Here is a 27,283-nt window from a genome sequence, read left to right on the forward strand (position 1 = left end):
TTTAGACCACAGTGCCACCCGCGTCCCAGGCATATGGAGTTAATGTTGGACTGATGAAAAAGAACACTTTGCAAATGTGGTTGACATGCACAACAGACCTTCTGAGAAAGCTGATCACATGACAACAGCAACCACACAGAGAGGCAGCCACCTCCCAATCACTCCATGGGGTGAATCTGCTTCTAGAATTTTCCAGAGAGTTATGGAGGTCACTGGTTCTCCACAGGACTGTAATCAATACAGCAACTACTGGTAACCTCATGTATATTGTATAATGTATAACTCAAAACTACCCAAGTGTGGTGTTTTGAAACACTCACTTACCCTTAATAAATCAGGATATGCATAAGCCAAACTTGCCCTTGCCCTTTCCTGTTTAGCATGTAAAGGATGCCAGGATCCAGCTCTTAATGATGCCTTTCAATTACATGCACACCCAGAAACTACATGCAATGGCTACATTTAATGCAAGAATTACAAGCCATGCTCCTCTATTGCCCCATATCATCTAACTTATATTAAGTCACCATTTTGTGAGTACCAGCAGGATATGTAGTCCACATGAAGAAGAAGAAGAAGTAGAAGAAGAAGAAGAGAAGGAGGAGGAGGAAGAGTTTGGATTTGATACCCCACTTTATCACTACCCAAAGGAGTCTCAAAGCGGCTAACATTCTCCTTTCCCTTCCTCCCCCACAACAAACACTCTGTGAGGTGAGTGGTGCTGAGAGACTTCAAAGAAGTGTGACTGGCCCAAGGTCACCCAGCAGCTGCATGTGGAGGAGCGGAGACGCGAACCCGGTTCCCCAGATTACGAGTCTACGGCTCTTAACCACTACACCACACTGGCTCTCAACTGAGGGAGCAACTGGGACAACTGAGAATAAAGAAGCATGTGGGTGGGGAAAACATGGCTTCCAAAAGAACACAAAAGCTTTAGAACAGGGGAACACAAGTTGGGGAAATACCAAAAAGCAAAACATGTTTGTTGTACAGAGAAAGGTGGAAAACTGAAGAAGAGGAGTGAAAATCCCAACACTCCTACTTGCTACAGAAAAAACTGCAACTCAGCACACATTCAGCAGCATTTGCTGTGGTGCTGATGGTCAACAGGCAGTGCATATGTGTCTGTTCTGATATACTTCTTTTTTAAAAAAGAAAAGTCTGCTGGTACCTGATTCTGATCTGGAAATGGTCATAACTCTGCCAATAGCAGCAAAATCAGCAACTGCAAACTCTTAGATGAAAACTATGAAAAATAGTAACGTTATTAGAACTCACATTTTGTAAAAGAGAGGAGGCTGTGCCTATTAGTAGCTGGATGGAGACATGGTCCTTATTTATTATGGATTGGAATGACACATATTTGGGGAATAAGATTAGATATAATTTAGCTATATTGTTAAACAGATATGAGTGGTTAAGATAATTATCTATGTAATATTTTTCTTTTTTATGTAGTTTGTTATTATTTGTTTCTTTCTCCTCCTTTTCTTCCTTTCCGGTTTAAATTCCTATTGCTGATTGAGGTGATCCCATTCCTGTTTCATTTTTCTCTTTGGAATTTTGCAGATTTGCTTCCATTGCTTATGTTCTGATGTTCTAAGGGAGAGAGAGGGTTCTTCAAAATGTTGATGTTTTTAATCAGAGATTGGTTCAGAGAGCCAGTTTGAATATCTGAACATTTATTTATGAGGTTATGGGAAGAGTCCGAATTTATATACTGATGGCTGTGTCAAGATTTGCTATTTTAATGTATGGGGACTGGGTGGTGAGTAGGGAACTAATGGAAAACAGACTATTAAGTTGATTTCCTTCCATATTCCAATTTAACCTCTGTCATGATATAGACTCTTGTTATGATTTCTACCGTAGTTCTCTATAAATGTTTTTTAAAACATGCACATTAGAATTGCACACCCCTCATGGCAAGTCATATAAAATGTTTTCCTGCAACTGTAATTATGCTCCAAGAACACCATCTGAGACAAAGGCACGAAAGGTTATTGAAGCACAAATGGTTTAGGCAACACTTTTTAGCTCACTTTTTAGCTCACTTTTTAGGCCCTTTGAAAACTTGGGATGTGGCTATCATTATAGCAGCAACAACCACCTTTCAACAGCCAGTTATGTAGTTACATGACAGGGTGCCAATTAGAAGGAAATAGCAACACCCCAAAGAAACATTAGGAAGGCTTTAGTTTGCATCCAACATTGCTGTTCCACTCATGCAACAGACCTCTACTTGCAAAATGGCATTCCATGTACTCTTCTTCCCCCCTGCAGCTTCTTGTGCACCCTCAAAAGCTGCTCCAGTGTGTTGCAGGACCACCTGGAACTGATTTGGTGGGAATAGGTAAGTCAAGGGAAGACCTTTTGCATGAGTGGAACTCAGTTTCTGCAGTGTTGGCTACAACTCTTCATGTTTCTACTTAATAATAATACTTCATTCACTCCATCTCACAGACTGAAGGAAAGATAGGAAGCTCAAGATCTCTGTGCTGACCTTGAATGGTTTTTACTTGTGTTTTATGCCTTTCAGAGCAAACAGAAATACCAACGTATCTGGAATCACACACCATGCCATTTGGCCACAGATGATCAGACAACATATTCAAATCAATTAGCTACTAGTGATATAATTTAAATGATTATGTAAAACCTAAAACTGTAGTTAAAGGCAGATTCTCCCAAAGCATTTGTTCTCTCTCTCCCCCCCCCCAATCTGGAAGGCCCTCCAGCCTGTTGGAGCTTCCGTACGACCGAGCTGTAATGGCTACTCCTTCAACTGTATTTTCGGAACCCATCCAGGCTCTCCTCCAATGGTGATTAATGACCTAAGCCTTTGAATGAGACTCCAGGCACACTCTCCATACATGCAGAGTATCAGACAGCAGCAGAACGAGCCAGAAATATGTGCTACATTGCTACTTTATTTCTAACTACGTAGGACAGAAAAGAATATGCATCTGCTTTCTGTGAGAGACAGAAAACAAACTGAACACAAAGAAACAGGAAACCAGTAACCTCAACATCTGTCTCCCGTGAGACTTCCAACAGTCTGGAATGTCAATAAAGTCTTGTCACTCCAAGAACTGCACAGTGGCATAACAGAAACCTAACACAGCCATCCAGAGCAGATTATGTGGTTGGTAGTGGATCAATCAGCGCTACAGTTTGCATCCTGTATCTCTAACACAGAGATTATTGTGAAAATGATGTTCAACAACTTCACAGAGTTAGTAGTCATGTTAATGAAATTGGAATATTCATACTTAGAAACCAGATCCTTTGAAAGCCTAGATCTTGTGGGGGGAGGGAGGGGGAGGGAGGAAGAGAACTGATTCCTTCATTTCCCAATTGTAAAGTCACCAGAAGCATCTGGCTTACCCACAGTGGAAACATAATACTAGACTAGATGGACCATCACTTTAAACCAAAAGGACTCTTAATAAAAGTAGTGAGCGGCAGATATTGGACGACCCGCGGGTGAGAAATCCCCCCCTTACCTGGGGGGTGTCACCAGGGATAATTACCCCCATATTATCCCTGATAAATTGCACAACTGGGGGGGGGGGGGGAAGTGTCAAAGGTCATGGCAATCGCACCAGAAGTCCTACAGCTCTATATTTTGGGACAATGTTAATTTTTATTTTTTAAAAAAACAAACAGCAAGAGGAGAAGACTGAAGAAGCAGCTACAGCTCATTAGACAGGAGTTTGTGGTGATACTGACCCTTTAACTCTACTTATAGCATTCCAAAACTGGCCATTTTTTAACTGACTGCAGAATGCTTATGGGAAGCAAGCAACAAGTGGCCATTTACTCATCACCAAAAGAAGATCCAAAGAGAATTCAAGTTTGCAAGTACTTGCCTCTGTGTATACATGAAAATCTTGAAATAATTACTATATTTAGTGCTATTGGTGCACCTATATAATTATATTACTTATTGAGCGCTGGAGATTGCTGTTGTGCTGACATCCTTCTTTGAGGTTTCCTATCGGCATTTGGTTGCCCACTGTAAAAAGATGGTACTTGACTTAGATGAGCCCCTGGCCTGATCCAGCAGGCTCTACCTCTGTTCTTAATCTAAATGAAATCTATGTCACCATAGTGGGGAAGACAGCTCATTCTCCTGTCCACGTGCTATGCATTGATGGGGCATGATGCCAAGACTCCTGCTGTTTTTTTCTTATTCTTTAAACTGGACTTGGCCCAGGCAGCTTTTCAAACAGAGGAGTGTTCTCTAGAAAGTAAGGCATATGGGCACTCTAGTGCCTAGCTGTGTCAAATTGGAAGCAAATGGTGCAAATGTGGTCCTGTTGAGGGATGGGTGAAGAGACTGCCATGCCAAGCATAACATGCGAAGGAGCCGCCACATATGAAAGTTCTGCCTGGGGAGGTGGGGAACCATGCTATCTCAGTGTTTCTCAAATGAATCTTCCTAGGCTTCATATGCTCAGCTGTCACCTATCAAGTGTACCCTAAATGATTACACTATGCCCGCAGGCCTGAATGAGTTCGAAGGCTTAAAACTTGCTTTTTAAAAGACTTCCTATGAAAAATGCTTGCAGTACTGGAGGCAGCTACTATGTCTGGTACAGTGGTACCTTGGTTCTCAAACTTAATCCATTCCAGAAGTCCGTTCCAAAACCAAAGCATTCTAAAACCGAGGCTCACTTTCCCATAGAAAGTAATGCAAAATGGATTAACTGATTCCAGACTTTTAAAAACAACTCGCAAAACAGCAATTTAACATGAATTTTACTATCTAACAAGACCATTGATCCAGAAAATGAAAGCAATAAACAATGTACTGCAGTGACACAATCAATCAGTAGCTGAACTGAGTTCCACGCAGTCACAAAAACAAAACAAAAAAGAGCTGCAAAAAAGAAAGAAAGCAGAATAGATAGCAAAAACAGACAGACCTTGGTGTAACACTCAAATCGGAAGTGTGACACTCAAAAAGGAGCATGTTCGGCTTCTGAAAAAAGTTCACAAACTGGAACAATTACTTCCAGTTTGCAGTGCTTGGGTTCCAAGTTGTTTGAGTACCATGGCGTTTGAAAACCAAGGTACCACTGTAAATGTATGTTTCTGCATCTTCACATAGGAACCCACAAGGTATTTTCCTTAAGCAAACAAAATGATTGCTGCAAAGGAAGCAACATTGCAGGGCAGGCTAAATATTGGGAATCTTGTTTTAAGACACTTAAAAGGAGGGATGGTTTCTTTCATGTTCTCTTTATGTTGCAAGAACAGCATCTCCCAGCTAAAGATGTAATAAACGAGTTACAAAGTGTCACTCATAAGGGCCACAGCTCCATCCTGTGGCATCAGACTGCATCAACTTGCTTAAAGTGGTAACTCGTTCCGGAAATGTATCCAAACTAAAGCAGAAGACAGCAGCACTCTTAAGATTCAAAAGGCAACAGGAACTTCCCTGCTTAGGATCTTCCTAATTATGGATTTTGCACATACTGTATAGTTATAATTAAAGCTGCAAGGGGCTTATCCTCACCACCTCAAAATCCACCTTACAGGTTGCCCGTTTCACTTTTCGCCTATATGGTAGGAATGGTACTTCATTTTTGTACTTTCTAGACTGGAGAAATTGAAACACATAACATCTCTGTTCTTTCAGAATTTAGTTTTAAAAGCTTGATCCACATCCAGCCTGTCACTGCCTCCAAGCACTGGTCTAACACCTCAATGCCTTGTTGTCTCATTTTGGATTGGATTGGGAGCTTTATCTACAGCCCCTTTGCTAATAATCCCCAGCATGTAATCCACCTTTTTCACAGCAGCCACAACATCTTTATCAAGCTCTCTACTCTGACCCCATGATCTCATTCCTGGTCCATCACTGCCAGTACAGACCCCATGAGCATATACAGCATGTGAAATTAAGATTTTATCTGCCCCAGTGTGTATTAGTTTATATACTTCAATTAAAAAAAAAAAATCAAAGGAGGATTTCCCATGTTCCAGGTGGCTAGAGATATTGTCCTCATTAAAGTCTCTGCGTTTTTCGCTATTTTCCATTTTCATAACTCTGATTTTAACTGTCCTCATCTTCTCAGAGCAGTTAGTCACTATTTCTGTGACTCACTCTTTTTAAACAGTTCCTTATATTATTAATACTCAGGAGGCATTTTTATTCCATATTATTCTCTGTCCAATTATTTTGAAGTGCAGTCCTCTTTCTTTGATCCCTCCTTCATTCGACGTAGTCTTGTTAAGGCTCTGGGCCTCATTTCAAAGTTGAAGTTCATGGCGGCGTATCAACAAATTCTTTCTGATCTCTCTTAATATGCTGGTGTGTCTTTATGTTTCCATTACGATATGATACGATACGATAATCTTTATTGTCATTGTCCCATACAGAACAATGAAATTAAGTACTGTATTGTGGGGTATGCTTTAGGATCTGTATGTTATATGAGAATTATTTCGGTTTCTTCTAAAGGTTGTCCCCTGTCTCATTCCCTTAGTTATTTTACATTTTTCAGTTATAACATTATTCACTATCAACATCGCTTGTTGTTCTGAATACATTGCGTCTATTCCATTCATATAGGTCTGTCCAAAGTCCATCATTTCAATTAATATACATCCAGGAGACGTTGTCAAATGTCATTCCTCATCTCCAAATATTCTATTACATCCAATATATTTCTTGTATTGTCTTTCATCTGTCTGTCTGGTAAAAACTGAGCCTGATCAGAATGTATCAAATCTGTTGACTTGTCAAAAGCAAGATGGTTCTTTTAAAATTAGATTCAGAAGCAATACAAATGCAAGTGAGTGAGAAGATTACAGGTTTTATTCCAAACAGCAAGCAAAATATACATTCTCAACCAGCACTTCAATCTGCCACCGAGAAGCCCTGAAGAAGTGGCGAAGTGACCTCCAGGTAGCCTTTGATGCACAGCACTGTGGCCAACAGTCTATGACAAACTTCTGACTGTGATGCCCCAAAACTAAGATATTTTATGGATGTTGTGTCCTGTTATGTCAGTACATCAAGAACAAAAAGCCAGACCATAGCTCAAAGGCTTTTACTGACCAATACTATTCACCAACAGGAAACACGTCAAAGACCTTTTTACAATGCATAGAGAAGGTAATAAAACATAGATAACCAAAGTTGGTAAGAGATAGACAGGAAGCGTTGACCATGTTGGATCACTATCTCCTCGAAATTACAATAATCTTCTGCATTATCCATACCTCCTTTAAAATAAGTTTTAAATATTCCACCATTATCCTGGAAAAAAAGCTTATACAGTCATACCTTGAGTTGCGATCGCTGCGGGTTGCGCGTTTTCAGGTTATGGATGCGCCAAACCCAGAAGTACCGGAACGGGTTACTTCTGGGTTTCGACGCTCGCACATGTGCAGAAGCGCTAAATCATGCTTTGCGCATGCGCAGAAGTGCCCAATCGCGTCACATGCGTGTGCAGATGCAGCGCTATGGGTTGCCAACGTGCCTCCCGCACAGATCATGTTCGCAACCCAAGGTTCCACTGTAATTGTTATTTAGCAGGAAAATTGGTCTATATTTACCCCCCCACACACACACACAAACATACACTTCAATGTCTTAATCTTTGTTTTTCCCCACTGTATGTAAATGAAATACCTTCTGGATATTCCCATTTATAGCAGAATTTTTTATTTTTTAAATGCACCCTTCAGGAACTTATAGTTATTCCTTTTCCTCCATAGTCGTGCTGGAATTTCTTTCAAAATTATCACTCTTTGGTTGTCTATGAATCACTTCATCTCATGATTTGATTGTAGAATCCTGTAATTATCTGGGAGTTTAGGATCACTAAAGAGTCCCCGGCTATTTTTTCCACTTTAGCAAATCTTAATTTTATCCTGAAGATCCCATTTACATATTTCTCCAACTCTTCTTTCTCCACCTCCATCCAAGCTGCCAATTCCATTATTATTTTCCCCTTATCTCTTCATCAATTGTTTTAGTTGAGAGCTCTTTAATTTGTCCTGCCAGCCCTTCCACTGACTTTGTATTACATTCAGTTTTGCCCCCATCCTATCCATTTATTCTTTCAGATTTTTAATATGTTCTGTTATGTTATTTCTCATATCTGTAATTAATTCTGCAAGGTCAATTTTGGTTTCTGGGTCTTGGACAGACCCTCTCTTCTCTTGTCCTGGTCTTTGTTGCCATATTTGCTTTATTTTTCCTCTTCCTTTAAATTTATTTTTACTTTCCTCACTCTTATTTCCCCAGTTAAAACTTCTGTTGCAATTTGCCTCCCTCGACTCCAGGTGTCACTTCTACTCCTTTCTCACCTCCCTCCCTGTTCTCCCTCCTTGTTTAGAATCCTGCTTAGGCTTTCACACACTGTCCACTGCTGAGGCAATCAGGTTTCACAACAAAACACTCTTCTCAGCCAACTCTGCAACTGAGTCCCTGACTCCAAGGTCAGGGACAGGAGGAGGATAAACCATAAGCAACCTCAAAAACGGTGAGAGAAGTGCACACCAAGTACACCTCAAATTTATGATCCCAAAATATAGTCTACTCGCAGGGGCTCTGGGATGCTGTCAAAGCTCTGGCACCGCCTTTCCGAAATATAGTCTAAAGCAGAGGCCAGATTTGTAATCCAAAATTTAAGGAGGTAAATAAGAGGTTCAAAAAAATTGTCAACTCTATTCAGCCTAATCCCAAATGTCTGACAACAATACAGAGTGATCTTCACTCCCCAAAATAAACACACACTTTGATTTCTTCAGTTTTTTCTCTGCCTGATCCACAACAGATATAAAGCATGTAAAGTATATAACCATCAATTTTATTGTAACTAAAGTCAAAAGGGGATATATTTGTATCCAACTCTCACCCGCTAATAGCTGTCTCTCTCTACAAATCCAATTCAGTATATGTTTTGAACTTGCCACGGTTGAAACTCTTAAGACTTTCAGTATGTGACATTCCAGTCAGTCCCTTCTGAAAGTTTTAAACAAAATAAATACCTGGGTGGTTTTCGCTATTAAAGAAATATACATCCCATTTAGAACAAAGACCAGATGCAATATGTCTCTCCATTTCCTGTTTACCAGAGAGCAGATTTACTTTCAGTTTTAATCCAACGCAATTTAAAATATCTACATTCATTATCTAAGCCTAATTTATCCAAATTTCACCTTTTTTATATTAGCAGTGTGTCGTCCTCAAATTATTTCACATTTATGAACTGCTTCCATGCAAAGTATGTATCGCAAGAAAGGAGCAGGTATCTGTTTTTTCACCCCATCTCTACGCAAATTTTCTCTTTTCCAACTGTCTAAAATTTAGTTTATCCAATGTGGCTTTAAATTTGTCAGAAAAGGTTGCCGTGTCCTGGCCAAAGTTCATGGCTTCTCGCTTGAGGCTGAAGTCTGCTTCTTCTGCTTCTGCCGCTCAATCCGTCTCTTCTCCCTCTTTGTCTTTTCACGCGGGGTGTGTGTGTGTGTGTGTGTGTGTGTGGACGGGATGGGATGGGACGGGAGAATCTGCAAAACAGCTTCTGAAGCTCCGCACCCAAACTTTCCTTTTGGGCTTCTTTGGGGGGCACAGTACCCTTGTGCTCTCCCCAGGACCTCTTTAGTGATCAAGCCTTTCCCAGAGGTTAAGGCTCCACTTTGCAGCCATTCGCCTCCAACCCCAGAAGCCGATCAGATATACTTTCAGATATACATTATTATGCAAGTTTGAGGAAAAGGCTTTTCCCTTCGTCAGGACTACTGTGATGAGAATGCAACTTAAGTTGCATCTCAATACCCCCATTAAAGATGTATGGATTTTTATTTTTTTAATAATTTTTATTGAATGATTTTATGTTACAAAAAACAATACAGCCATACTACCACTAAATATAATTAAGAAATAAAAATTACATACATCGATATTTAGTTTATTTGTTATTTGCCGTCTTATTTCCTCCCAAACATTGCATACAACGACACACATATGTGCAGACACCCACACCCCTACACCCGCACACAAAATGATAATAATGAAAGTAAATATTTTTTCCCCTTTTATCTTCCAAAATCTTTTCTTCAACTTTGACTTCCTGTCAAGTCCCTTTGCATATATTTTATCTTACATTTGAATGTACACAAAACAGTAAACCTTTCTATATAATTTTTCTAATACATTCTGAAAACATAATAAATCCTTAATTTTTATCCACCTCCTTTTAGTTCCTTTATCACTCGAATGCTAGCACGGAGTCAAAACTATTATTGTATTTTTGAACATATCTTCTATAGCCATCCCATTTTCCCGCAAATTTTTGCTTTGAGTTTCCTCTGAGTTTACTAGTCAGTTGAGCCGTCTCCACCAATTCGTGTAATTTGATTTGCCAATCTGTTATTTTTGGAGCCTCGAGGCTCCAAAGATCTATGGATTTAAATCCTTCTGAGGAGGGCAAAGATTTAATTCCCTGAGGGATTACTAAACTGCACATAGACATCCTAGCAATGGTTGTTTTTTATGGAAGTGTTTTCATGGATAACAAAGGAACATAGAGCATTTCTGTTTCCCATCTTTTCTACGGGTCAGTTACATTTGGTGTGAGACACTGCTGTCATAGACACTGCGAGTTGAAGGGGGGAGAGAGAGGTGGGGGAGAGAAGGGGAAGGTAGGGAATGCTTTCCAGGATGAATTTTCTTAAGAAATATGGGAGTGACATATCCCAACAGAAGCTCCTCTGTCATTAGTGCTTCTCTCCCCTTTTCTCTATCCAAAGTGAATAATTAGAGATAAGAAAGACTAACTAGAAAATTCCAGCAATACAACTGCTAACTAAGGGAGGATTCCAATCTAGAGAGAAACTAATCAAATTAAAGTTCACAGAGAGGAAGAGAGAGAGAGAGAGAGAGAGTGAGAGAGAGAGAGAGATATTAGACCAGAAACTGCTGAGGGAACTAAGCAAAGGCAGCACCCTACCCCAGAGCAGATAGATCCCATGGCTGGGAAACAACTGAAATTGGACCAGTTCCTCATTGGAAAGGAGTTGGACATCACCACAAGTACTTTTTCTACCCTCAATAGTCATGCTGTGCTAGAACAAGAATCTGCTACACAGCATGACAAAGCAAGAGCAGCAAAGAATCTTAGCCACTCCTAAAACATTGGAGGAACACCCATGGTCACTGACAGAATTAGAAAAGGCAAGGTTACTAAGCAAATCTTTCTTATAACTGAGACTGTGATGAACCTATATGAGAAATGGAATCTTAAGAAATCTTGTAGCACTTTTCATCAACACAGATTGACAATGATGAGTTCTGAAGGAATATTTCACATTCACTTATAAGTCTGCATTAAATCCATTATCTCTATGTACATGCGCTGTGGGGCATCATAGCCTATGACAAAATCCAGATGTTCCCATTCAGGAATATCTTTGTGGTAAACTAAGTTTGGGATCTGAGGCAGCAAGAGGGCCATGTCCTTTGAGTCTGCAATCCAGTCGTTACCACCACTCCAGACAGCTGTTGGAAGAGTCATCTGCTGTACGTTGTAGAAAGGCGTTGTTGACTTAAAGAGAGGAGATTAAAAAAAAGTTTAAAAACAGTCTGCAAAGACTCCCTGCTCAAACACACACACTTGCAAAACACAAACATATCTAAGTTGAGGGTTGTACCATTAATGCACATGTTGAACTATTAATGTGCATAACAACTGGGCATTCATCAGAAGTTGTGCAAGAAAGTGCACATAATCCATCCATGAAGAGGAAATTGTGCAGATTGCCTGGTCAATCTACATCTCAGGGTTGTGCTTCCAGCCTCATACTGGGCAAAAAAGTCCTGCATTGTAGGGGGTTTGACTCAATATCAAGAGGCCAAGACCCTGGGCTGCAGGCCGCTCTGCCTGGCTGTAAATCCAGCACTGATTGTCTGGATTTACTGATTGTTCTGAAGGAATGAGATGGTTTTCATGTAACATTAAGCCCAACTATGACTGAGCATGAATGTGCACTCTGTCTAAGAGGATTGCACAGACACTTTGATCCTTTTCACTACTGCTGCTTTAGCATTAAGGACAAACCCAGGCTCATGCTTTGCCTCACTCCAAACAAACCACAAGATGGAACCAAAGTTTGTTCTCATATTTACAACTCATGCAGTGTCTGGAGAAAGACAAGCCACATGCCTGGGTTGAGCAACTTGCTAAACCAAACTACGGATTAGCATGCAGAATCGCAACAGCAGGAGAGTCAAAGGAAGTGTGAAGTGGCCAGGATCTCCTCTCAGGAAGCTCTTCCACACCAGCATTCATGGCAAGCTTTGATTTGGCTTAGAGTTACCTACAAACCAGCTCAGTGTCTTTGACTCATTATTCCCAACTATCATCACTGTGATTCTTCCTACTGCTCCAGTTTTGTTAGCACTGAAGACACATGATTGCAGTTTCAAGACAGACTGTTCTGGCAAATTTCAAGTATGGCTTGAAATTTAGACATATCTTAGAACTAGACATATCTTAGTTAGCTAATCTGTAGAGGGATAAATTTGAAAGAACATACTGGTGTGATGATCTTCATTATATGACAGGGGAATAAAGATAGACACCTAGCATATGGCAGATTTGTCAACAAATTTACATTTGAGATACATTTTTTGGAAAAGTTGACAGCTATTGTATCAACTGAAGTTATTGGCTTTTGACTTCTCATAAGCAAAGGTGATATTTGGATCTGATTTGGTGAGCATACTGTGACAAAAGTCAGGTGCCCGTCCCTCCCACTGCCGAGTGGTGGCTATAGCCCATGGGGTCCCAGGCACCCATACAGGGTTTCTGTCCCTTTGGGGAATTGAAGACATGGTGGACACTTCCATGGCTTTAAAAAATATGCTTTATTCATCTATTTATGCTTTGAGTCTGCCTGGAGGGAGGCCAGATCTTATGGCATGGTCATTTCAAGAGGAAGTGGTGTGGGCAGCCTCTAGCCTGCCTGGTCAAGATGGGTCTCTGTTCTTCTACCTGCTTCTTCATCCCAGCAACCCTTGCTCAAAAACACCCTTTTCCTGTCCCCTCAAATACACACTCTATCACCTTGGCAACATCTCATTCCCCAGGCTAAAAGCTTTCTCTCCCCAATGGCCCATCAACACTTTTTGTCATGTTAACAGGTTTGGTCTTCACTAAGCCTGCCAATCAGGAATTTTCTGTCTGGCACAGTTCTGCAACTTGTACTTTAATCCACATCCCAGTTAATCAAAATCCTAGCATTTTTTTCATTTCTAGGGTTTAGGGAGATCCCTCCCCTGAATCTATAACAAGAACTACTATAACAAGAACTACAAGAACATCTCATGTGCTATCTAAAGAGTTTCTTTTTAATCTGATTGTTCACACCTTGGAGATGGATTCTTTTGATACATGCTCAGTCTATGGATTTATGTTAAGCTACCCAGTATCTACCCTCATATAAACGCCTACAGAGAGACAAAAGTCAGGTGTCCGTCCCTCCCACTGCCGAGTGGTGGCAAGAGCCCATGGGGTCCCAGGCCCCCCTTACAGGGTTTGTGTCCCTTTGGAGAATAGAAGACATGGCAGACACTTTTGCGGCTTTAAGAAATATTATTTGGATTTACGTAAACAAATAAGTTAATATATTTATGGGCACAACAACCGTTTAAGTTTGTGTATGTAGAACCTGGTGATAAACTTCATTTAAGTCTGTTACCCTTGACTTTTTAATTTTACCTTGGAACTTCATATTATCCACCATGTGTTTTATGAGCAGCAGCCTTTGCCACGAGTACCTGTGGCCAAGCCTTACCAGTATCTACCCTCATATAAACACCTACAGAGAGAAATACTCCATTGTGAAAAATTCTTACCTGGTTGTGGTGAGCCATGTTTGCTTCCTTGCTTCCCCAGTCAAAGCCTTTGAACTTCCCAGCCTTCACAATCTGAAAAAGAGGTGTGTCATACTTTGAAAAACCAAATGGGCAAAGCAGGTGATATAGAAGTGTGCTATGTGAATAGACCATGGCACCGGCATAAACAGGGATGTTGACTGTGTCAAAAACCATGCTATGATTAAGGCTATGCAATAATGTCTAACTTCATCTTTAGTGAGAACAAAAGTTAATGTAAACATACAAAAAAAGGTACACAAAGCTATTTGAAAGCAGTAGACCTGTTTTTTAGTACTGCTCAACCTTCTACGTCTCCTCAGTTTATCTGATATCTCGAGAATGTTTGACACGTGTCCTACTAGAAATGAAGTGTTACTAAAGTGAATCAGGAAGAGGTTTGCATTGGAATCTGGAAGGAGCACCTTGCAAGGAGCTTTGACATCCTTGACTTCCATTAGGATGCTTTGACATCCATTAGGTAATTGACAGATTGGAGGCCCCACCCTGTTGTTGAACTTTGCATGTGAAACTGATCCTGATAAGAATCGGGCCTGTGGAGCAAAAAAAGGTTCCCCAGAATTGATCCAAAATAGAGAGCAGGTTCAAGGGAAGCAGTGGCTGGGAAGAAACAACTCGATTGTGGGATATATGAGCCTCAAATAACCAGCATGTTTAACCCTAGTTAATTCATGAAGGGTTTAAGACAGTCCAGCCAGGCTTAACTAGGTCACTTTGGAAGGAAGGGCTACCAAAGCCATTATTCATTCTCTTTTCCACCCTGTGAATCCAATCAGAAAGGACATCTTAGCTAGATGCTCCAAGCTTCTACCGTATGGCTTTAGCAAGCCAACTTTGAGCTTCTATACAAATAATTCAGATGACACTAAGTTAAAGTGCCTGTCTTTTCTGGCAACTCTTATGGGAAAGCACATGACTCTGTAAATAAACCATTTATAACTTACCAAACATATGCTCTTTTTCTATGCTAAGGGAAAGAAGGGGAGTTTTGGAAGAAACTTAAAGGGAGATATTTAAAAGTTCTAACAGCCTATATTTCCGTGTTTTGTGATTTTAAATTTCTGCTGGAGCTCCCTCACCAAAGTGAATTTGCCCCAAACCTGGATCAAGGCATGTAGGGAATTCTCCTTTTATTCTTTTAAACCATTTACAAACAAACATTAATATCCAACAGAAATGACTCTCATGACACCAGTAAAATTAGCAAAAATGTACAAAACTTGCAATAAATGTTGGAAATGTAAGGAGAAAGAAGGTACATTTATGCATATCTGGTGGGATTGTAAGAAAGTAAGGGGGTTTTGAAAGATGATATACAATGAACTAAAGAAAATGCTAAAATATAGCTTTGTTAAGAAACCAGAAATCTTCCTGCTGGGAATAACAAGAATGGACATAAATAGGAGAGACTGTAAACTTTTTCAGTATGCAATAACAGCAGCAAGAACATTGTTGGCCCAAAAATGGAAACAAGAAGAAGTACCGACTTTGGATGAATGGAGAACAAAATTAACAGACTATGCAGAACTGGACAAATTAACTGGGAAAATTAGATTCCAAAAGTATCATAGGTTTTTTGAGGACTGGGGAAAATTCACAGAGTATTTGAAAACTGTATGTGAGGAATGTACAACGCTAGTGTGCTTTAAAGAAGCTTTGTGAAAATATAAGGAATATTGTAAGAAGGCAAATAAGGACAGAAATATAGTATTTAATGGCAATATTAAAAATAAGGAATGTGAAGATAGGATTTTAATTACGAATGATTATCAGAGAAGTTGAGGGAGGTCCAATAAGCTAAAATATGTGATGTGCAAACTGATATGATTGGAGTTTTTTGTGGAAAAATTTTAATAAAAATTTATATATATAAAAAAAGAAATGACTCTCATGAACAAGTCAGGTTCCAATGCGCTTCTACAATGCCTCTTCTACTGCAGATAGGAAAAAAACAAACCCATTTTATTTAGTGCTACAAGTCTGTGACTTGTACCTCTTTGTCAGATTGTTCTGTTCTACTGCATTCAAGACCATGTGCTCCCAAATCATAGTACTGCCTTGCCTGCCCAATGATATGAAGACACAGCCTTTGCTAGCCAGGAGCCATGCTGATGCTTTGGACTACAACTCCCATCAGCAAAAGGCAGCGTGGACTGGCTGATGGGAGTTGTAGTCCAATCAGGTGGGTAAAGCTTCCAGTACCACTGGGTTCTTCACTGAGACACAACTCAGTAAAATACCACAGAAATTTAGTATTTTGTCCATCTACATGCAGAGGGACTATTTTGACAATAAAAACAAACCCATTGGGGATATTATTGTATCTTTAGCTTTTGAAATACTCCTGTTTGGAAACATTTAAACACAATAAAACTCTCTCAGCTTTAAATCCTTTCTCATAAAAACAAAACATATTTCTGGAGTCTGTAAAAAGAGAGGCTGAGTTATTAAGAATTTTTCTTTCAATCATATTTATTAATTTCATTCTTAAAAGTCTTTGTCAAAGCCTGTTCTGATTGCCCATTCTTCAATCAATACGAAAACCTTTTTTTAAAAGAGAAAAGAGGATTTCGGTGCCACCTGAGTCCAGTGAAGCATGTTCTGGATAGATGTCCCAGCTGGGAAGTGTGATAAATAAACATCGATTCGACTCTGTAAGAAAGCGCAAAGTGATTAGCTGAATTTATCACAAATTGCAACAGCCACTTCCCTTCCATTTGGTTTGTTTGAACAAAAGCAGTGCACCAGAGCTCAACATCGGGATATCACACAGGAATCCAAGTTTACATAGTAACTCCACTTAACACTTTCCATGGGGCAAGCACAGCACACCGTCCAGGGGGGCACAATACTTGCCTTGTCTCAGGCAGTGGCAAACCATGCTATGTCACTGCTCCTTGTGCAGGAGACACCATGGCACCCACACAGGCTTTTACTAGTGCCCCAGAATCTGAGCTCTCCTTTAAATAATAAATCTCTATCCATCATAGACGCAAAATGATGAGGCAAAATGTGCAGTTATCTTCTTTGTTTTGTCTAAGTGTAATTAAGTTATGGATGGCACAAGTAGCAATCACTTCAGAGAAGCCTCCATACACCTACCTTTTTTTAGAGCACACTCCTACTAAGTAATCCGAAATCTTACCATATTGAAGTTTAGCACATTAAAGCCATGCAACAGGAATAAAACAGTGCCACAAAGATAATCCATTGGGAAACGGTTACACAAGGAAGTAGCACACCATTTCATTGTTCTGTCTTGAGGTAAAAACTGCTTAGTTCCAAACATTTTCTGCCAAAACAAAAACATTAGTACATAAACCATTTTGTTAGTCAATTCTCTTTTTTCCTATGGATACTTCTAATGAGTAGCAACAAAATATTACAAAAAAAACTGTTATGAGAATCTTCCGCTCAAACATTTAGGATAGAATACCCATTCAAATCCCACAAGCACTGTCAGACACAATGACCCTCTGGACCTTCCAAGTGTCCCTGTTTTCCAGAGGCTATCCCAGATTTACAGAAGCCATCCTGGTTTCTGATTTGATCCCAGAAAGTTCCCTATTTTCACCGGAGAAATGATGAAGGGTATGGAGTTTTGCAGCCCCCAAGACAAAGAGATAAGTCACTATACAACCTTCAGAAGAAATCTGAAGGCAGCCCTGTATAGGGAAGTTTTTAAATGTTTAATGTTTTGTTATGTTTTCATATATGTTGGAAGCCACCATGAGTGGCTGAGGCAACCCAGTCAGATGGGTGGGGTATAAATAAAATAAAATAAAATAAATAAAATAAAATAAAATAAAATAAAATAAAAAGATGTCCCTATTTTCTATAGGAGAAATGTTGGAGGTTATGATCCTCTGCAATATTTAAGACACAGACATTGTAATTAGAGCCATCTAAGAGATGTGATGCAGTTCAGGTGCATCTTGCCATGTATACAACGTGCAGCTGGAGTGCTTCTAAAGTGGTTCAGGAACAAGCTAGATGGTAATGGTTCCCACAACAGGAACACTAGTTCAGTAGGAGCCCAAATATGCAAAAGACATGAGTTATGCAAACATTTTGCCAAATGTCCAGTAGCTAAATAGATGTGCTTGAAATCATTTAATTCTCCAGTCATTTCAGGGAAAGTGCCTTACTGCTCTATTGTATGCCTAGTGACTTAATTTAGTGTCATGTCTCCTGACTTCATCCCCAGGCTGAGAAGATGAGAAGTAGCTATTCCTCAAATCTGAAAAGGACAGAAGTGTAGCATAGCAGCCAAGCGTGACTAGAACATGGCGGGAAAACTGACCATGCTCCAATGTTGTTTTATGGATTTATAGAGCTAAAAGCAGCAGGGCAGAAGACATAGACAACACAGGAGACCCAAGTAAACAGCCTCCAGCATGATCAGCGAGTGTCTCTGAGCCCTAAAAATGGGCGCATGTGCCTGTAAATATGATCAGCATGGCTCTCTTCCCCTACAGCTATTCATTGTTAATAAGGAATTAAGTCTGCAACTTTAAAGAAATACAGAAATAAAGGTGGAAAGGGGGCAGGGTTGCAGGGGAAAGGGCTTTGGCAATCCCACCTGCCACTGAACCCAAAAAGTTTTGACTCTACTTGGTTTTGACGTTAAGCAAGATCCCTGGAGCACAGGCTTACTGTACTGTAAATAAAGCAATACTGTTATAAATGCATTCCCATGTAACTGTTCAGAATTATTGCTTTAACGGCAACTGAGTTACCCACAGGTGTGATCTGCCACCATATCGAAAAGATTCTCATGGCAATTTTATTAGGAACCGTAGAGAATTGTGCCAAGTTCTTTAATATGGGCACTGGATGCAAACAGTATCCATGAGTATAGGGCACCAACACCTTTCTTTTTCTGTCCACAGCAGAAACTGGAACCCATGACACATGCAGCAAGGGACAAAAGCCAGCCCCTCATTCTTTTTACCCCCCAAAAGTCCTGGCACAGAACAGCCAAAGCGACACTGTGCTATCAAGTTGCAGCATTGGCTAGCTTGAGCTCTTTAGTTGTCCAAGAGCATTATAAATGGCCTTAGGTCAAATGGAAAGGGCATCTCCAAGTACTGTATTTTTCCATATATAAGATGACCTGTTTTGACCCAAAAATGAGGTTCGGAATTTAGGGTCATCTTATACACGGGTACTGATGAGGTGGGACAGGCGAATGGTTTTTTGGCACGAGCCTGAGACTGTAAGTGGAGATTTCAGCAACACGAGTGGAAACCACCTATCAGCTGCCCAATCGCCGCCAGAGGCTGCCAATCACACTCCTGCTTGCTGTGACAAGGGCAGCTGTCTATTGACTGTGACAGTGGAATCGGAAGGGCTAGTGACGGCAATTGGGCAGCTGCAACATGAGCGGTTGTGTGCTGCGTTCCAGTGGGTGAGCGATTTTCAGCATTCCCCATAATAATAATCCTCTCCCCAAACCACCTATTTTTTAAATTTTGAGGCCCCCAAAATAGGGGGCGTATTATACGTGTGGGCGTCCTATAGACGGAAAGGGATGGTACTTAGCTACATCCAGCAATATTTGCATTCTGTTGTTTGAACAAATATTTTGTCCAAAATACGTACTTTGAGCTTAGGTTCAGGAACCATTGCAAGTTTGGTCAAAGCCGTGTTGGTCAAATACTTTACAGTGGCTACTGGGGCCAATGCAAAGAATATTTTGATCTTCTTGGCTAGGTGTGGCATGGTTGAAAATGCAATGAGCGCTGGGGGGAGAGAGAGAAATGAATAGAATTAGCAATGTAGTCTTGAAAAAACCCAGTAACAAAATCTTAAACCCGGTTTTCACATAATGCAAAAGCAATCAAGTACACGGAATTGTATGCCCTGCTTTTTTAAAAAAAATCAAAGTGACTTACAAGATTAGTGAAATAAAACAACAACAGCAATAATAGTAGCTAAAACTGAGGATAAGCAAATCTGAAGTTTAGTTCTCCATGTTTCTGGTATTAACTTTTTGTATCTGTAATTTTATGTAGAAATTGTTTGGTTTGGTTTTTAATATGTTTTATTTATTTTTATGACTACTTTGCTATATTTGTAATTATGTAAATCTTTTCATATTGTAAGCTGCCATGAGCATTGTTTTAACTGTGGAAAGCAGATGTACAAATAAAATGATGGTGATGATTCCCCACTCATTTTTTAAGTGCTTATGAAAATCATTTTAGAGCAATTTTCTTGAAGCTTGCATGATTTGTCTGCAATCTTCTTATCCAGTACTCACAGTTTTGCAAAGCACTTTTTCCAAATGTAACGCTTTTTTGTATATATTTCCACTCATGCATTTTTACCCTAGTATATGATTTTTGTGCACATTTCTTGGATGCAGAACTTCTTTTCAAAATCTAGAGAAGGGTGTATTTGGAAGGATGGTTGTGTTTCACATATTGTTTTGCAAAGTGTTAATGAAGTGGAATAGGCGTATGAAATCACAGTGAAAAACTGACAGAATAGAAAGGCCAGAAGTTTAAAAGAGAAGCAGCAAACCAGAACTCTATAGGTATTAGGGTTGCCAGGGCTCTAGGGCTGACCTAGTCTCCAGGTTTGCCCGCTCCCCTCCAGGGGGATTGCAAGCTTAAGCTCAGCAAGAGCTGGCTGTAAATTGTAACATTGTCTCTCTGGAGCGCGCGGACGCGGGGGGGGGGGGTCTTCCCTCCTTCACTTCTACCCTCTCCTCATTAACCTCCATCTCCAGGGCTTTGTGGTGGGAAGGAGTGCAGAGGAAGAAAAGGAACTGGGCTGGGCTCAAGAGGAGGAGAGCCTTAAGAGTGTGCATATGTGCCTTAAGAGTGTGCACTTTTTATAAGCCCCTTAACCAGTTTGAATCATCACCTATATGGGAAATATCACAAGGGAGGAAAATGCAGGAAACTGAAATGCAGGGATTGTTATTCAAGATGCTTCTCCATAGGTGTCCATAGGTTCCATGGAACATCACTGTACCATGAGCAAGATGTCTCTTGAATTTAATATACAACAGCAACTGCACATATAATTATGTAGCGAATAGAATTGCCCGCATATGTTTAAGAATCTTGCTAGCCTACCCATTGTGCTGCCCTGGGAATGACCAACATAAAATATTTTTTCCTGACCAGTTTTGTTCAAGACAAAGTTTATTGAAGCTGGAAGGTCGTATTTAGCCATTTCATCAAAACTGCAAAGAAAAAGGAACATGTTTAACAGACATGTATATGCAGTGGGATCTACATTGTGAAAGCCTAAAATGCCCTGTTCTCTGTCCAGTGCAATACAAGAACAAAAAGATTTTTAAAATATCAGTTTCAGGAAGAACAGTATTTATACTGTGGGCAGGAGAGGACTCTGCTTTCCCTCCAACCCATGTCTGTCTGAGAAGCTTCAAATTCCAGCAGAGATTCAGAAGGAGCAATATTGAGTCTCTCCAGATCAAGTCTAATTGCACCTGAAGTTAAGCTGATCTGCTATCATCTATTCTACGGAGTTCACCAAGGCCACATTTCACCAAGGCCATATTTTCCCCAGGAACAAACAAATTGTTTGTTTGTTTAAAGGGACAACTACCAATTTTACTTACTTGGAAATGTATTTCTATACCTCCATATCATATATTGTAAGAGGAGGTGGAAAAACATGGCTCCAGTAGGAAGAGCATGACTAATTAAAATTTCCCCCAAAGGGTGAACTAGGAACCAGAAACAAGAAATTAGGTTTAAAAAGCTCACTCTACCTGAATAGCCAGAATTCTTGATGCTTCTCAGTATAGTTGATGTGTTTGTTGGACCAGGTGTTACCTCTGGTGTCTCCGAGCCAAACATCATAACCAGCATCAGCCAATATAAAGCCCAGGCTGTTGTAGTCCATATTAAGCACCCAGTTACTGCTAGAACCAAACAAGCCATGCTGCAAGAACACTGCCGGCCTGGGACCTAAAAGTGAATAGTTATAAGCATAGCTACAATAAGTCATTTCAGTGTCTCCATCCAATAAGATGCAGAAGGGAAGGGCAAGGCACAGGCAGCTTGACCCAGAACAGCCTCATGTGGCCAAGCTCTCCTCACATTGCACCTCTGCTCTCCTTCCCAATAATCACCAGTGATGGTGGTGTTAAGAAGCCAGGAGAACAATGATGCCCCGCTTGTTCTGTCTCACTGACCACTAGTGTGTATCACCTACTATAAACCTGGGATGCAGAGCAGCCCAGCAATTTCACATGTCTGGAATTTCAGTCTGGAATGAGTATCTTCTAAATGCAATATGGAAAGCAAGGTAGAGGTATTTTTAAGAATCAACATAAATCATCAGTTCAGTATTTGTCACATTTGATTTAAAAGTACTGTATGAGGAATCAGAACACTAGCTTTAATATTGTGAAGGATTGCTTTCATCTATCTGGTATCATATGAATAGCTCAACTATGTAGACCAATTGCAGGCAGCAGTGCTTGTTAAAGTATTGATTAGAGTGTTGATTAAGCTGAAGTAATTTACTGCTTGATCTTTGAACCTGATAATGGAGATTAAAGTAGGCAGCCGTGTTGGACTGACACAATTGAAATATAAATAAAAAAAAATAAAAAATTGTCCAGTAGCACCTTATAGACCAACTATGTTTGTTCTGGTATAAGCTTTCATGTGCATGCATCTGAAGAAGTGTGCATACACACGAAAGCTTATACCAGAACAAACTTACTTGGTCTATAAGGTGCTACTGGACAATTTTATTTTTATTTTTTACTTATAATGGAGCTTGGCACTGGAAGCAGGAGGCTCAGTCCATCTGCCCTTCCTTCATTGCATCACCTTTACTGCTCAGTTTTCAGATTATCCTTTAATCAAGCTTAACAAAGGCAACGCCTTTAAGCTCTCCTACCACATTTTCATTGGACTGAACTCCTCGCCCAAGTAAAAGCTGCAAACAACACACATAATTACATAGGGAAATTGAGCTGGCAGGGTCTACATTTACCCTGTTAGCTCTCGCCTTTAAAAAAAATTCAATAAATCTGGCAGTGACTCACTCTAGATGGCTGAAGTACATATAGAATCATAGATTTCTAGAGTTGAAGGAACCCCAAGAATCAACTAGTCCAACCCCCTGCAATGCATGCATCCATGACAGATGCCCATCCGACCTCTGCTTAACAATCTCCAAGGAAGGATAGTCCACCACATCTCTTGGGACTCTGTTCCCCTGTTCAACAGCTCTTATGGTCAGAAAGTTCTTCCTGATGTTTAGTCAAAATCTGATTTCTTATAATTTGAATCCCTTGGCTTGCTCCATCCTCCATGGGACAGCCCTTTAGATATATGAAGATGACTATCATATCTCCTCTCAGTTTCCTCGTTACTAAGCTAAGCCAACCCAATTCCCTCAACTGTTCCTCATAAGGGTTGCTTTCCAGACCCTTTATCATCTTTGCCATCCTCCTCTGCACACACAGAATAAAAGAGGCTAACCCTCATCTAGTCCAACCCTCTGCAATGCAAGAATCTCAAGTAAGGCATCCACGATAGATGGCCATCCAATCCTTACTTTAAAACCTCCAAGGAAGGTCCACCACCTTCCAAAGGAGTCCATTCCACTGTCAAACAGCTCCTACCAATCAGAAAGTTCTTCCTGATTTTTAGATGGAATCACCTTTCTTGTAACTTGAAGCCATTGGTTCAGGTCCTACACTCCAAAGCATTTGTCAATATCTTTCTTAAATTGTGGTGCCCAGAACTGGACACAGTATTTCAGGTGTACTATGACCAAGGCATAATAGAGCTGCACTATTACTTCCTTTGACCTGGTCACTGTACTTCTGTTGATGCAGCTTAGAATAGCATTAGCTTTTTTTGCTATTTCATCACACTGTTGACTCATGTTCAGCATGTGGTATACTATGTCTCCTAAATCCTTTTCATACGTACCACTGGAAAGCCAAGTTTTCCCAATTTTACATTTGTGCAGGACATGACATTGGTCCCTACTGAAATTCATTTCATTAGGCATCCACAATAGATGACCATCCAATCATTACTTAAAGTTTTGGCCAGTTATCCAATCTGTTAATAGCAACTCAAATCCCAATTCTGTCTTTAGTGGCATTGGATACCCCTCCCAGTTCAGTATCTTCAAATTTGATGAACATCCCCTCAGTACCTTCATCCAAGTCATTTATAAAGATGTTGAATAACAAAGGACCCTGGACAGCACTGTACAGCACCCCACTTATCACTTTTTTCCAGGATAATAAGGAACCATTTGTCAGGAGTGCATGCAGAATCCAGACCCTGTGACTGGTAGGGCCTCGCAGGACTGGGGCCTTCCTGAATTTGGCCTGGAAGGGCAAGGCGCGGCCGCATAGGTGAGCCTTGACAGAAGACTCATAGCACCTGGTGGCAAGGGCCAGGAGCAGCATTTCCCTCTGTCTCTTTGCCACAGCAACATGCTACCCACCTAGCTGTGCTTTGGCTTCCTGACTCCTGGTATCCTGACTCTTGGACCCTAGGCTTCCTGACTCCTGGTTTCCTGACCCTCGGACTCTTGGCTTCCTGACTCCTGGTTTCCTGATTCGTGGACTCTTGACTTCCTGACCCCTGGACTGCTGACCTGGACTGCTGATTCCTGTGTCCCGTCTTCTACCCCAGTCCCGACGTACCAAGCCGGGACTCCAACTGCCTGTAACCGGGACTGGGACACTGTTAGTCAGCACTCTTTGGGTTTGGTCAGTCAACCAGCTACAAAATCACCCAACAGTTACCTTATCCAGTACAGTCATACCTTGGAAGTCGAGCGGAATTTGTTCTGGAAGTCTGTTCGACTTCCAAAACGTTCAGAAACCAAAGTGTGGCTTCTGATTGGCTGCAGGAAGCTCCTGCAGCCAATCAGAAGCTGTGGAAGCCCTGTCAGATATTTGGCTTCCAAAAATAGTTCGTAAACCAAAACAGTCACTTCTGGGTTTACTGCGTTTGGAAGCCAAAACTTTCGAAAGTTAGACTGTTCAAAAACCAAGGTACAACTGTACTCATTTTACCAGCTTCTCTGCAAGAATATCAAGGGGGCTTTGTCAAAAACCTTACACAATGTCCATAGCATTCCTTTGTTCCACCAGACTTGTACCTCCATCAAAAACTCCATCAGAAAAAGAAATTAGATTCATCTGGTATAAGGTTTTCTTGCAATAAGTAAAAAGTTTCCAAAGCAAGAAATTATTGTTTTTCTAACAAAAAAATTAAAAGTCCTCACAGTATTTGCATGTATACATAGTATATACCTCAAAAAACACACTCACCCGATTTCTGGTTATTTCGTTTCCCATGAGGAATTCTGTTAATACTCAGGATATACCCATCATCTGTCACCACTTCATATGTCTCACTGGGATATCCTCTGAAAGAAATAATTTCACCCTTGGTGGCAGGGGAGAAAAGAAAGGTTTGGTTGGTGTAAGGCTTGGGTCTCTCCCACACACATGAGATGACTGCGGCAGTTGATTAATTAAGATTTATTGGTTCAACAAAAAGCCCTGGTTGGAACTCCACTAATTTCAGTCTTCCTCCGATGCCACTGAGCTCCACCCCCTTTTCCCCCAACAGGAAAACCCCCACCTCCACTTCCTGTTATTTTCACGCTTCTCGGCTAATCTTATGAGTCTACGCAATCAGGGTGAGTGCATTCTCTCTATTTCTATTTCTGTGTCTGTGTCACTATCAGAGCCTTGCAGATGAATTCGTGCTCTCTGTGTCTCTTCGTCTCTGTGTCTACAAAGGTCAAATTCCTGTGGCTAACTGCTTGTCCCCCCCCCTCTTCCTCTGTGCCTTCTCTTTCGCTGCTTGTCAGAAAGTCCAGTTCTCTGGCAGTTGGGACTGTAAAACTCCTGGACACAGAAGACTACATCTTTACTAGTAATGTATCCCAAACTCCACTCAATCCTCTTGGACGACTTGAAAATTGCTGAAGATCTTTGTGGAGCGCTTAAGGATTTTTCTTCATGCTGTTGAGCAATAATAATGCATAGGGCAAGATGCTAAACTTGCTACTGCTGATACCTAAATGAAGTTCACAGAGCACTGGGGTTACTGGGAATGCTTAAAAAACAAAAACAAAAAAAATGCTGCAAGCTGCCCTGAGCAATGATGCATTGAGAGGGCAGGGTGCATATTTCAAAATCATCATCATCATCATTTTCTTGCGCCTGCTATCCCAGCATTCCATGAAAAACAAACTTTAGGTATGTGGAATATAGCACAATTAAGCAGCACTAATAACCATAAATGCTTTGAGTTAAGCAAATAAAAGAATAAAAGATGGATGGCTTACAACATCCATAGTAGCTTCTGGGTGTACAGTTCTTCTTTTCATAAATATTCCTGAAGTAACAAGGGCTTGGACCAATCCTGCCCCCATTATGAAGAGCCACATCCTTGATGTGCATGGAAGCAAATCCATCTTTCAGCGTAGAGTACAAGACTGGGCTCCACAAAGCTGGATTAAAGAATATGCGCTTTAACCTATATCATATACTGGAGAATGAATTGGCAGAGAGTGTGGCTTAAATAGCTTGCCACTCTTTGCCAAGTACAACACGTTCCTGGAAGGAAAAGAAACATCTTTTCTAATTGATATCACTTGCCCAACTCCCAATATCATCTTACGCAAACTTCTCAGAAGGTATTTCCACTGACTTCTGTGTGACACCTTTCAAGGCAAGTGGGCATAGGACTGCAGTCTCAGTTCAACAAAAGATTAGTCAACGTGTAACAGATCATTTACTGCAGCAGTTAAGAGTACAATGATCAATTTGCACGTAAACTAAACTGCTACTGGTGCAGGGAGGACAAGTGCCAGAGCACAAGGAATCACCGTTTACCTTCTCGTCTCAGTGGTACCTATTTATCTACTTGTGCTGGTATGCTTTCAAACTGCTAGGTTGGCAGAAGCTGGGACAGAGCAATGGAAGTTCACCCCATTGCACGGATTCAAACTGCTGACCTTCCAATCACCAAGCCCAAGAGGCTCAGTGGTTTAGACCACAGTGCCACCCGCGTCCCAGGCATATGGAGTTAATGTTGGATTGATGAAAAAGAACACTTTGCAAATGTGGTTGACATGCACAACAGACCTTCTGAGAAAGCTGATCACATGACAACAGCAACCACACAGAGAGGCAGCCACCTCCCAATCACTCCATGGGGTGAATCTGCTTCTAGAATTTTCCAGAGAGTTATGGAGGTCACTGGTTCTCCACAGGACTGTAATCAATACAGCAACTACTGGTAACCTCATGTATATTGTATAATGTATAACTCAAAACTACCCAAGTGTGGTGTTTTGAAACACTCACTTACCCTTAATAAA

General features: G+C 40.7%; 1 protein-coding gene and 2 long non-coding RNA genes across 6 annotated transcripts in view; 2 read left to right on the top strand and 1 right to left on the bottom strand.

Annotated features, from left to right (window-relative positions):
• The window catches only part of LOC307216339, a 265,091-nt gene that overhangs the window by 71,723 nt on the left and 166,085 nt on the right, over positions 1–27,283 (top strand). The window lies entirely within an intron of this gene.
• On the top strand, positions 3,132–3,458 carry LOC307216360. Its single transcript, XR_013839061.1, has 2 exons — positions 3,132–3,235; positions 3,394–3,458. It is a non-coding gene; the product is annotated as an uncharacterized lncRNA (long non-coding RNA).
• LOC307216284 (putative lysosomal acid lipase/cholesteryl ester hydrolase) lies at positions 6,822–26,492 on the bottom strand. 4 transcript variants are annotated; one of them, XR_013839012.1, is made up of 10 exons: positions 26,246–26,491; positions 25,218–25,335; positions 21,669–21,867; positions 21,007–21,116; positions 19,523–19,662; positions 17,064–17,210; positions 16,499–16,570; positions 13,880–13,951; positions 11,283–11,567; positions 6,822–6,924 (listed from the first exon to the last, which is right to left on the bottom strand). XR_013839012.1 is itself a non-coding variant. In XM_079976435.1 (10 exons), exons 4-10 carry the CDS (start codon positions 21,800–21,802, stop codon positions 11,334–11,336), a joined length of 909 nt encoding a protein of 302 aa, XP_079832561.1. In that variant the 5' UTR covers positions 21,803–21,867; positions 25,218–25,335; positions 25,744–25,919; positions 26,246–26,489; the 3' UTR covers positions 9,843–11,333. The 4 variants fall into 4 exon arrangements, 3 of the variants coding, with proteins under 3 accessions (XP_079832560.1, XP_079832561.1, XP_079832559.1); XM_079976435.1 differs by lacking the exon at positions 6,822–6,924 and adding an exon at positions 25,744–25,919 and having other exon boundaries at positions 9,843–11,567; positions 26,246–26,489; XM_079976434.1 differs by lacking the exon at positions 6,822–6,924 and having other exon boundaries at positions 9,842–11,567; positions 21,055–21,116; positions 26,246–26,492.

This window comes from Podarcis cretensis (assembly GCF_951804945.1).
Source record: "Podarcis cretensis genome assembly, chromosome: 5".
NCBI lineage: Eukaryota > Metazoa > Chordata > Lepidosauria > Squamata > Lacertidae > Podarcis > Podarcis cretensis.

Coding starts and splice junctions, on each gene's coding strand:
- LOC307216284 (XM_079976433.1), bottom strand. CDS start 26,374: ATGGATTTGCTTCCATGCACATCAAGGATGTGGCTCTTCATAATGGGG. Junction 21,868..25,217: donor ACGAAATAACCAGAAATCGG/GTGAGTGTGTTT, acceptor ATTCACTTTTAG/GTCCCAGGCCGGCAGTGTTC. Junction 17,211..19,522: donor TTCCTGAACCTAAGCTCAAA/GTACGTATTTTG, acceptor TTGTTTTGGCAG/AAAATGTTTGGAACTAAGCA.